Below are 13077 nucleotides of genomic sequence, written 5' to 3'. Positions count from 1 at the left end.
AGACACATTGACATCAACTCCTTTCTTACCACTTTCTTTTACTAGTTCTAAAAGTTTTATTCTATACACTTATGAAATATGATAAAAATTAGCATGATACTGAGTGCCATCTAACAGAAAGGCAGGCTTACGAAAACATTAACTACAGCATGTCCTCAGTCACCTTCAGGCTTCATGTGACTTCTGGTTCTTTCTCAAAGTCAAAATGATCATGAAAGTTAGATGTCTTAAATTGAATTAGGACATCAATGCAGCCAATACAGCACAACAAAAGACACTCATGAAAAAGGAATTCTAGAACTGCTTCAGAAAGTGACAAGCTAGGGTAAGTGTTCAAAACAAGGGACATTTTGAAGGAGATTAATGGCAATATGTCCTTTACTGTAATAATTAATTTTTTAAAATTTAAATGCACACAGTATCTTTCAATCATGCTTCATACACATAAAATGTAAAATGTTTCAATTTTTTTCAGTTAAATTTTACACATGTCATGTAGCTACTTTTACGCTAAGAATTATAAACATCAACTAGAAAAGGTTTTTTAGTGCTTTCCAAAGAAGCAATGAATAACAAATAGCCTACTTGATTTTCCTCATTAAGCAACAAACCATGCATTTTCTTTATCACTCCTGCCATGTTTTCAAACTGAGTTCCCCACTAACTCACAGCCTGCTTCAAGTTCTCATTTTTGACCACTGACCCCAGGCAGAGCAAGGGAAAAAGAAAGAAAAAGAGTAAAAGACAAGAACTCAGTCACATTTTATATTTCCATAGTGTAGGACAATATTATAGTGTGAGGCAACTAACCTAAAAGGCAAATCATGCTTCTGACATCTTGCTGATCCATTAAAGACAGAAAGGATAAGAATAAATATGCTTACCTGTTGCTCTTGCATCCTAGCAGCACTAAGTTCTGAGAGGGACATGGTGAGCTTCTCCTGCTGTTCTGACAGGTATTTCTGATAGAGACTTAAAAGTTCTTGGCATTCTCTATACTGTAGTTGAAGAGGTGATATTGTAAATTAAGGGAAAAAAACAACTGAAAATACTGATTCAAACTGCATACAAAAGTATTGCTTTTTCAGATTACAATAAACAAAATGGAGATAGAAAGGCAGTATTTGGTAAGAGAATAGATGAGTATAAGGTCATCAGATGAAAACAATATACGTATAACTTAAAATTATGGAAGAATAATTCACAAAGGTAGTAGTAATGGTTATCTCAAGAAGAATTTGCCTGTCAATTCTTTAATTCTGAAAAATAAAATAAGTCTAGGCATACACAAAGGAATTCCTAATTTCAAGTCATATGAAATATAAAATGAAAATGAACCACTTACCTAAATGTAACAGTTAAAATTATTTCTCTTAGAAGAAAAAATGAAAGTGCATGTTTGTGACCATGGATTAAGTGACAATCACTTATGAACACAATCAAAACTAAGTGGATCTATTAGTTTCAAACTCTCTGAGCTTGAAAAAATACTAATAAGAAATTAAAATGATGACCTTTAGAATTAAAAAAAATTGGAAATCAATATATGATAAATGACTGGTATTCAGAATATATAAAGATTTTATAAGACTCAACAAGAAAAAAGATTATGAGCCCGATTTAAAAATGGAAAAGGTAGTTTTCCCAGAAGAAAATATATAAACAGCCAGGAATTACCAGAAAAAAGAATGTTTTATGCAAAGCATCTTCACATAAAAACCTCATATGCGCATATTCAGAGTATCAGTAATAGTGAAAACCCACTATCTTCCAACTAATGAAATATTAGTTGGTCATAAAAAGTTATGAAGTAACGATACCAACCATGAAAACATGACAAATGACAAAGAAAGACCCAGAAGGTCATATAATGTATGATTTTATTTATATGAAATGCCTAAAATAGGTACTTCCTTACAGAGAAAGTAGAGTAGTAATGGCAGAGATTAAGGATGAGGAAAAGAAGAGTTACCACTATGTATAAGTCTGGGGAAAAGGTAATGAATATGTTGTGCAATGAAGTAGCAGTGGTATTTGTGCACCTTTGAGAATATACTCAAAATCATGCTTGCTTCGGCAGCATTTATGCTAAAATTGGAACGATACACAGAAGATTAGCGTGATCCCTGGACAAGGATGATATGAGAGTATACTCAGAATGTTTTAAGTATACCCTTGAAAAGGGCGAGTTTTGAAGATGAAATATAGGAAGTAAAGCCATTTTGTTATGTTGAGCTGTGGGGGACTCACGTCAATAATTTCTGACATTGCCAATTAAACAGAAGACCCAATGCTATTATGGGCTTCTGTACTCTTTTAGAATATTTTGCTGAGTTTACACACCTATAATATTCAACAATGGAACTTAAAAAAATTGGGGTATAACTATGAATGTCCATTTTGTATCTGTGTATTCAAAGTGGTTGGGATAGATATATAGTTGCATTCTCTTAATGAATAGAATGATTTTTTCTAATGGTGTTTGTAAGTAGGATCACAAGTCTGCATCTTGTACAGCAATTAACCACTAAGAAGAATATATGCAGTGTATTATTTGTTGAAACTGTACTTTCGATTTGATTTGAAACTGTCTCATTGCTATATGTTTATCAATAAAACTTTGAAAAGAAAAAAAAAGGAAAAAAAAAAAGAAAAGGGCGAGTTTTATTTTAATTAGATCTCAATAAAGCTGTTGAAAAACAAGCATGAACTAAAAATGATTCTGTCCTGGTAAAAAATAATTACTGCCTAATTTAAAGAAAAGGTTCCTAATTTTACATTACATATAAAGGGATTACAATTTGATATCTGTCTTGCATAACATGAGTTAAATCCGTGCTTTATTAATAAAAGCATCACCAAATAATTTTCTGTCTGTACGTATCCCTATATTCTTTACAGTCTGGTATAGAGAGTATGGGAACTTAACCTGAGGTACCCTCTTTCATAGCTCCTAAAATGTGAGAAGCAATCAAGATGAAAATAAAAATCACCCAACTTTATACTCTAGGAGTCTGTAAGATAGCCAAGACAAAGTTCTATTTCTTACTTCTCATTGTGGTAATTTTCTCCTAAGGCTTCTTTTTTCCCTTTAGGTAATTGCTGTATCTTCCTCTTAACATATACTTATGTATGTTATTGATATAAGAATTACTGTTCTGGGCCAGGGAAGTAGCTCAGTGGGAAAGTACCTACTAGCAAGTGCGACTTCAATTCCTGGTACAAAAAAAAAAAAAAAAAAAAAAAGAAAAGAAAAGAAAGAAAGAAAGAGAAAATTTCCAATAGGATTATTTTGCATAAATTCTTTTTTAACAGGTTATCATGATTGAGTGGGAATGATATTTCTTAAACATCAAAAATAGTGAGTGGTTTCAATATTCCTTAACACTTTCATAATTCAATCATTACTTCTGAGCAGATTTTTCCTCTAATAACTTACGTCAATCATGACTGCATAAATAACAATTGCTTCATTATTTTCATTACTAACCTTTAACAAAAAAGTAACAAGAGATGGGTTATAGAAGAGATATTGTCCAGTGAAGAGATACTGTCCAAGAGAAAATGTCCAACAGTTATTGTCTCTAGAAGAGTCCAGTAGAAGGTTACTAAGCTTGAGGAATACATTAGTTAGAAAGCTTATTGAATACTTCATGTCTTAAACTATATATATATATATATATATATATATATATATATATGTATTTACTAGAGGGCCTACAGGGTTTCACTATGTAGATCGGACTCATAGTGATCCTCCTGCTTACAGATTCCCAAGTGCTGGGATTACAGGCATGCACCAACATTCCCAGTCTCAACTGCTGTCTCAGCACACCCTGGGCACAGAGCCAGCACAGCAGGCAGGGGATCAAACCCTGCCCCTGGCCCTAAGCAGGCACTTTAATCCACTGAGCTATCTGGCCGGCCCACACTTCTACACTTTTTGCTATAAAGTTCCAAAATACTGTATGACTTTCAGTGGTAGCAGGAGCTTTTGCCTGCTATTACACATTGTAAAATTTTTTTTTATTCAGGCTGCTACCATAGGCAATAATGTTTATTGTAGGTGAACATGGTAGCTTGGTTACAGAACATGAACTTTACTCTGAAAAAAATCAAACATATTATATAGCCTAGGAGTTAAATGTCATTATTTGAGACAAATTTGTAGGCAAACACATTTAAATATATGCCATGTGGCCAAGTGTAAAAACAGGTAGTATAGTCCTCTCTCTATCAATTTTTTATATCTTTCTCAATCTTAACAGATTTCAAAATGCTCCACTTTTCCTTCTTGTCCAGCACCATCTCTCCCATCTGGACAGAGACTTATATTAGGAACATATAAATAGGGGGAGATGCCCTCCTCACGGATTTGGTGAGGTACAATGATGTGAATAAATGTTTCACTTAATTCTGGGCAAATGAGTACCACAGGTAAGAAACTTAAAGAATGGTATAAACCAAATCATGGCATGAATTGAACATACTGAGTCTTTTTAAGACAGCATTTACAAACAGAGATAAATAAGCAGTCATGAGAATCAATTCAAAGAAAGACTTCATAAGACAACATAAACTAGTATTAAGCAAGATCACATCAGAACTTAAACTATCAGCTGAAATGGGAAATTTTGCACAGCTTAATGGCTTGACTCTAAAATGCATTACACAGAAAAAATAAAACTGAAGATCAGAGAAGAAAGAACAGGGGGATAAGGAAAGGAATTAAAAAAAATACTTTTGTAAGGAAAAACCAGAGGTAGAGGGAGGAAGAGTCAGAGATAAGATACACTACTAGTATGGGCCAAAGTAAAAAGAGATTATTTTAAGCTAAAAGATTTCTTCTAGTCCAGCAGAATCTCACCTATTTCACCTTGTCTTACATATCCATAATACCTGGATAAGGTATTTAGTGATCCTGACAATAGAGAATCAAATAAAGGGAAGTTTCTGTGAAAGGAAAAAAGGTGAATCATTAAGTTACAAATCCTCAATTTTTTTTGGCACCAAGCCTCTCTGGAAAATGGGTGAACCCCATTCTTGGATAAGGAAAGGTCAAAGCAAGCTTGGAATGTCTTACTATGCTAATGCAAAAAAGTAAAGTGTCCAAAGACAAATAGGGACTCATCACAGGAGTAAGAGCTAGCCTGAAGGGAGCTAATGTATCCTGAGCTAAATTTGGGGCAATTTCTGCACTAAAATAAAGAACAGTCTTTCAAAGGAATTAGAAAGAAAAAAGGAACATGTTAAATTATACTACAAAGAAATTGACAAATTTAGAATGTGGAAGAGTCTTCAACAGAAGTAGCAACTGGCCTGAGTTCTTCAAAAAGTCATTTCATAGGAGAAAAGGTATGAGGTAGGATTAACAAACAAAAGACATAACTAATGTTAATATCAGAACTATGACTTGGTCCCAGTAAAGGTAAAAAGTAGCTACAAAAGATTCTTGGGACAATTAGGAAAATTGGATTATCGACTCAGTAAATTTATAAATAAATATTTATAACTATCTAAATATATAGTATATATTAAGTTGATTTATACAGATTATACTAATTTATATATACATGAACATACACACAAAAGGAGCAAAGCACTTTAGTGAAAAAACAGCTACTGGTAATCTAGGTATGATATAACTCTTTATAATAATCTGAACTTTTCTATATATTTGAAAATTATTAAGTAAGAAGTTGCAAGAAAACTTTTTGTTGTTGTTTGCATTTTGGCTTCTATTACTTAGTCTCTTTTGTTCTCCTATTTCTACCATAAAAGGTCATGTCATGGAGGAAGTAGAAAGCCACACACCAGCTTAGCCTAAGAGCTCTCTAAAAATGCATGTACTTTTGGTCATTAAGTCAGGTGACTAACTGTTACTGAGTGTTAATCGCATGTTATGTCATAGTAACTAGACTCTGTCCTTTGAACCAGGAAGAGGCACAGTCAAGGCAAAGGTAACAACAAATTTCATTGGAAAAAAAAAAAGGTCCGCCACCATTCGTTTTTTGGGTTTTTTTTTTCTCTCATTTAACAAATGCTTTATGAATACTATGTAACAGTCAAACTATAGGGCACTAACTAGAACAATCAGAAACACAGATAGGTATCAGCCCAAAATTATTGGTTCAAATCTTCTAGTTCTCAATGATCTAAACTCAGGCAAAGAACACAAAATAGACTGTTGGCAAAAACAAAACAAAAACAAAAAATGATTACAAGATACTGTGGTTCCCAGAGCTAGAGAAGAAGTCCACGTAAAGGTTTATCCTTTAAATCATGATCTACGCAGAAGTACAACTCCCTGATACAAGAAGATTGACTGATAGCTGGCTGGAATATTCCAGCAGCTTCTTTACCAGTGTCTAAGTCTACCCTGTTTCTGACAGAGCTTTCAGAATGGTGCACAATGAGATGTATTACTTTCTAGTTTGCTCGGGTCATTAGGCCCTAAGATTTTTCAGGAAAACACCTACACAATGGGTATTTCTCAATGGTTATTTTTCTAAGTTTAAGGTTAGAACACTTACTTAAAAGTTTATATGTAGATATCCTAAAAAGAGAACTATGAATGTACCAGACTGAACTCTGATTCTTTTCATAGCTTCCTTTTCACAAAACAGTCTTAAGAGAATATACATTTTGAGGAAACCACCATGGACATTAAAGACAAGGTTGCAAAAGCATTTCTGCTGAAAGCCAACATTTTCTTTTCCTCCTAACCTGTTAAATATTTATCCTTTATTTAAAAGCACCAAGCTTCAGCAGACCCAAAGGAGAAACATTTCCCCCATTTGGAAGACTGAATTAAGTTAATTCAGCCTTTTGTAAGTTACCGGAAATAGCATAGCATTGCAAAAGAAAAAGCTGTTATCACACCCTTTCACCCAAGAGTTTCTTTATAAGGTACAGTGCATAACAGTGAATAACACTTGCAGATTTCCAATTTCAAAAAGGAATTCCTAATGATATACATCAAGATCTCTAGACCCTGAAAGGTGATCACTGAAACTGAGTGAATCATGCTTTGTGAAGCCTTTCAGCTTCAGCCAGGAAGAAAAGACTAAGAAGCTCCTAAAAGAATAGTAATCTCATTCTGCTCCCTATCTGCAAGCAAAAGATTTGTTCTTGTCACAACTTAAAACTTTCCATGTCGGGCCAGCGAGATAGCTCAGAAGACTAAGCACCCCTGCTTAGGCAAATGCAGGGACAGGGTTCCATATCCAGCACTACATGCTGTGTAGGCCCTCCTCTTAGGTACACTGAGCCCACCCAGGCCTGTAACTGAGGAGGCTGAAAACAGGAGGATCTCTAGAAGTCCTAGATGCATTGTGAGACCCTGTACCAAACACATTAAAGAAAAAAAAAACTTTCCATGAGCTATTAATTTCAGTACACAGGATACTGTACTTTCTTCAGACTCCCATATTTGTCTATGTGAACTATTTATGTTGCTATGTAAGGCCATGCATGTGGGTGGAAACATAAACTGAGTTTTAGTCCCTTAATTTTCTCTTTTCCAAACTATGTAATCCAGTGACATTGTGTTTGTCATATATTTCACCTTCCAACTCAATCACTTGTGCTAGTCATCTCTCCCTTCTTTGATTCCTCAACAACACTGTCATAATTAGGTACCATGGAAACAAGTGGTTAAAGTATCTGAATGGCTCAGTAAAACCCCTCTATGGTTGTGGTTCTTTTAAATTAAGACAAAGATATCAATTTAATTTTCATTTAAAAAAACAGTATCCTAGTCTCATTTTATAAGTAAATTTGCAGCACAGAACAGCTAATAATTTTCCAATGATACAATGTCAGTGAACTGAGATGATAAAAACTGCTAGAAACTCTACCACAGTGCTTCTTAAAATGTAACATACAAAGGAATGACCTGTGAGTCTTCTTAGATGGCAGATTCTGATCCAGCAGAACTGTGTAAGGCCTATGACCCTTTATTTCCACCACACTTCCAAATGAAGTTGAAGCTGCCAGTCCCAGCTGCAGACATTGAAAATGCATATCATCTTTCAGAACTTTTTTCCATGGCAATGCGAGGAAACTAATTCCCTTTATGTTTACATATAATACTTTATTGAATTCCTATGCTTCTTCAGTTTAATCCATTATTGCAATGTTTGTGAGTTTGTTAGGTCCCTAAGGAAGACACACAGAGGTAAGTATCAGCAACAAAAGTAAGCAGCCAAGAGCTGTGTCGTTATTGTCCAGCTTGTACATACTGCCCATTATCAAGTTTACATTCGTGTATACTGTCCTAACCGTAGCCCACATGCAGCTGTCTACACCAGTGACACCCCAAGCTGTGAAGCATTGTTGAAGTGGTTCCCCATATAATTAACTGCTTTTTCCTTTAAAAAGAAGCATACAGAAAATAAGATACAAAATAATCCATTTTCCTCATTAAAATAAAAGCCAAATTTTGTCTTATCATAGCAGAACAGTATTTCTATTGTGACTGACTACTGAAGTAATTATATTTAGTAAATATAAATGCTAGGCCTTAAAAATTTCAACTGGGAAAAAATAAACAACTACCTTTTCTTTCTACTTTGAAGAGTTACTGTCTCCCTTTCCAAAGCACACATGTAGGCCCAACTTCACAGTATGATTTCGGAATTGAGCTCAACATTGCCAGCAGCTGTGGCCTTTCACAAAAGGGACCTTACTTGAGTTTATGCACCTTCTAATACATTATGAAAATATCACCCAATACTTGTCATTTGAAAAATCACACAAGTTGAATAAAATAGAATTCATAACTGGAGTCAAAAAAACTGGAAGCTCTTATACAGTGGAACCATATCTAATACTTTAAAGTTAAACTGGAAAGAGCATTAGGATACCCCATTACCCGTATCTTGAAAATGATGGAGACTACTCACCACAAATTACTGCACAGAGAGAAACTCACACATGACATGTGTTGAAGTTCATTATCTAAATTCAGAAAATACTGCAAAACCCAAAGATGATAAAGTATTTTATGAAAAATTTTACATCACTGATTCCTTACATAATCGAGTTTATGTGGACTATTTAGGAAAGTGATTGACAGTTTAAAAAGTTGGAGAGAATCAAATTATTTGCCTGACAATTGAGCCAAGAAGTGCTACAAAGGAAGATCCCAAGCACTCAAGGAGAAAAGGTTTACAGTACCACTAAGATCAAGCATTGAGACTCTCCTTACTATTTATTATTTTAACTCCATTGACTACTAATTTAATCCCAAAGGAAATATTTGAAAGAACAAGCCCCGAGGCCTAAATTTCTGCTACATAAGATTAGCAATGACATCTACTGAAAAATTTAAATTAACAGAATAGAGTCAATCACTTCTGCTCTTTGTGTGTGATGATTTTAGCCAGTTCAACTAGGCAGCCGAACCTTATCACATTTAGTTTTCCTCTAGTAGCAATCTTTATGAGAAAGTCTCAGAAAAATCAACTCACCAATTTTTACACTGAAAAGAAGAAAAACATTTTCTTTTGGATTAAGACATCAAACAGCAGGATACGTTCAATGTTAGAAAAATTTTTTAAACAATTTTATTAGCGTTTTATTAATATTTAAGAAAAAACTAGATTATCCCCCCACCCCCCGAGGACTGGCGTGTGAGCTGGAATTTCTATGCCACAAAGACCTGGCATGTGAGTAGGACCTTCCAACTTCATCATATACTGCTCCAATAGGCCCCCAGGCCCGGCGTGTAAATAGGACCCTCCACACGCTCCCCAGAACTTCCATCATAAGGTCTGGTGCAGAATTCCCTGCAGAGAGGCAAGGGGCAAGAGCCAACCAACTAATCCAGGAGCAGAACATCTTGCCAGAAGGTCACACTGGATCAACTTCCACAGGCTGCAGCAGAAAGAAATGGAGCACAGCAGCCAGACCCAAGCCAGGCCCACCTGGATGAGTTCAAACTTGGCAGATCTGGTCCAGGTAAGCTGAGATACTTTGCTAGACCCAGATCTATGAACATTAGCTTACAGGTAAAAAAGGGGAACTAATCAGATAGAACTTAGGGGAACTAATTTATGTACTAATTCCCAATCTAATATATGCTTAGCTATACAGTCAAAATATTTGCTTAGGGTCTAAAAGGCAAACCTGTTGGATACAAAAGTTTGTCAACTGCCAAATCTCACTACTCATTATTAGTGTTGCTAATCATAATTCTGTAAATGAAAAAGCTATAATGGACTTAACGACATAATCTCACTTTGGTAACAATTTTGGTACATGCTAAGGTAACAACTGCACTGGAACTCTGCACCAAAGGTCCAAAGATAGTGCTAAGTGCTATGCAAAATGAAAAAGACAAGGGGAAAAATACACTCACAGGCCCAAAGCCCACCCAGAACAAATGCAGGAAACAATAGTATAGAAGAAACTGGAAATCACACATCTGAAATCTCTGAAATAATAGCATCAGAAGTAAAGAAATAACTGAAGAAAAGTATAGAGCAAATCAGAACTGAAATAATATCTGAAGTAAAAAAGAAATGATAACTACAATGAAAGAATTGCCAATTGCTTCTGAAGAAGACACTGATAAAAAACTACATGAGAAAAAGAAATATAATGGAATCCTTGAATGAACAATATAGGAAAGAAATAGAATGCATGAAGCAAATTCAAATTGCTATACAGGAAATTAAAACCACAGTCACAAGCTGGCAAAACCATTTGAATGAAACTGAGAAATAGATGTTGAGACCTTGAAGACACCATTGCAGATAGTGAAAAGGAAAGAAAAGATCTCCTGAAAACAACTAGGATGAAGGAAAAACCATTTCAACATCGCAAGATGATGCAAAGATGAAAAATGTAAGAATAAAAGGCAGCAATGAAAAAGGAGTAATCAATACAAATGATATAAGAAGAATAAGGGCAGAAGTAATAGCAGAAAACTTCCCAAATTTGGGGAAACAATTTGACATTCAGATAAACAAAGCACACAACTCCAAATGACATCAACCCAATTAAAAACATACTCAGACATATAATAATCAAGATCCCAGAAATTCAGCACAGGAACAGTATATTAAAACCTGCTAGAGAAAAGAAACAGATCACACTTAAAGTAAAACTATTCAGAATAATGGCAGATATCTCTTCACAAATCACCGAATCAAGAAGAGCATGGAGCAATGTAGTTCAAGTCTTGCAAAAAAAACAAATTCCAACACAGACTGATATATCCTGAAAAGCTCTCAAGTTTAATGAAGTAAAGAACCTCTATGACAAAGAACAACTAGAGAATCTTATGATACCAAAGCCAACCTTATACAGAATACTAAAAGATATTCTAGAGAGCGATTAAACTGACCACAACTGCACGAATGAAAATGAAAAGACCCCACCAAATAGGGCAAAAAATTAAAGACATGAGAAAAAAGGGTATACGACAACAGGTAAATAATAGATCACTCATAAGTCAGTAAATCTCACTTATAAACATCAGTGTAAATGGACTCAATTCACCAATTAAAACAAATAGACTAGCACAGTGGATTAGGAAGTAAAATCCAAAAATATGCTGTATACAAGAAACACACTTAACTCATAAAGAAATTCATAGGCTCAAAGTCAAAGAATGGAAAATAATACTAAACGCCCCAGCAACTCACAAAAAATCAGGAGTAGCAATCCTGTTCGCAGACAATCAGAACTTCAAACCAAGAATGATTAAACAAAATAAGGAAGGCAATTACATAATGCATAGGAGAAAAATACAAGAGGAAGAAGTAACACTAATAAATATGTACAAACAAACACAGGAATACCAACTATATAAGACAAACCTATTAGATATGAAAAACCTAAAATCCAATACCACAATCTTAACAGGAGACCTTAACACCCCTTTATCCCAAAAAGATAGGTCAAGCAGACAAAAAAATTAGCAAAGTAGTAGCAGAAATGATCCAGAACTTGGAAGAAATGGGATTACTGGACATATACAGAGTATTCCAGCAACCACATCTGACATTTTTTTTCAGCTTCGCATGGGAAATTTTGGTATATGGTCTAAAATAGACCATATACTAGTCCATAGGTCACGCTTAAGTATATGCAGGAAAACAAATTATCCCATGCATATTATCTGACCACAGTACAATGAAACTAAAAATAAATGACCAAAAAAAAAAAAAAAACACACAAAAAACTCATAAATACATGGAAATTAAACAGCAACCTCCTCAGCAACCAATAGGTTACGGAGGAAATTAAACAAGAAACTAAACAATATATACAACTCAATGAAAATTCAAGCACAAATTATTGCGTTTATGAGATGCAATGAAAATAGTTCTTAGAGGGAAATTTATAGCTGTGAAATCACACTTTAGGAAAACAGAACGGGATCAAATAAATACCCTAATTTTGAACCTCAAATGTTTAGAAAAAGAAGAGCAAACCAAACCCAAAGCGCAAGGACAGGAGGAAATTATTAAGATTACAGCAGAAATTAATGCAACTGAGACAAAGAAAAAAATACAAAGGGACTGGAGAGATGGCTCATTGGAATAAGTGCTTCCCTGGCAAGCACAAGGGCCTGAGTTCAATCCCCGGTTCCAAAAAAAAAAACAAAAGAAAGAAAGAAAGAAAGAAAGAAAGAAAGAAAGAAAGAAAGAAAGAAAGAAAGAAAGAAAGAAAATACAAAAAATTACCAAATCAAAAAGCTGGTTCTTTGAAATATTAAATGAAATAGATAATCGTCTAGCTAACCCCATTAAAAAAAGGAAAGAAAAAACTCAAATACAAGCAATAAGGAAGGAAAATGGTGAAATTACTACAAATCCAGTGGAAGTTCAGAAGATCACCAATAACTACTTAGAGACTCTTTACTCTCACAGAATACAAGACACAAAAGAAATGAACAGATTCTACAAAGGTACAAATTACCAAAACGGCATCAAGAAGATATAACAACTCTCAATAACCCAATAGCAGCTGGAGAGATGGCTCAGTGGTCTAAAGCACCTACTTAGAACAAGCTTAGCAAAGCATCAGGGACCGCGGTTCAATCCCCCAGCACCACATGCCAGC

The 13077-nt window shown here is 34.6% G+C and overlaps 1 protein-coding gene and 1 non-coding gene across 9 annotated transcripts in view; one reads left to right on the top strand and one right to left on the bottom strand.

Annotated features, from left to right (window-relative positions):
- Positions 1-13077, bottom strand: part of Kiaa1328 (KIAA1328 ortholog) — a 434847-nt gene that overhangs the window by 252925 nt on the left and 168845 nt on the right. For 6 of the 8 annotated variants that reach the window (XM_004623599.2, XM_023714416.1, XM_023714438.1 and 3 more), the window contains one exon: positions 885-1012. The exons of the other annotated variants lie outside the window; for them this stretch is intronic. In XM_004623599.2, the coding sequence (XP_004623656.2) occupies positions 885-1012 (128 nt within the window). The remainder of the gene's footprint in view (positions 1-884; positions 1013-13077) is intronic. 8 annotated transcript variants of the gene reach the window in all.
- LOC111816951 lies at positions 2065-2166 on the top strand. The gene has a single exon (XR_002821255.1). It is a non-coding gene; the product is annotated as a U6 spliceosomal RNA (small nuclear RNA).

The sequence above is a fragment of the Octodon degus genome, unplaced genomic scaffold (assembly GCF_000260255.1).
Source record: "Octodon degus isolate 3935 unplaced genomic scaffold, OctDeg1.0 scaffold00003, whole genome shotgun sequence".
NCBI classification, from domain to species: Eukaryota; Metazoa; Chordata; class Mammalia; order Rodentia; family Octodontidae; genus Octodon; species Octodon degus.
The sequence above is the reverse complement of the archived record's forward strand: the minus strand, read 5'-3'. Positions and strand labels throughout refer to the sequence as shown.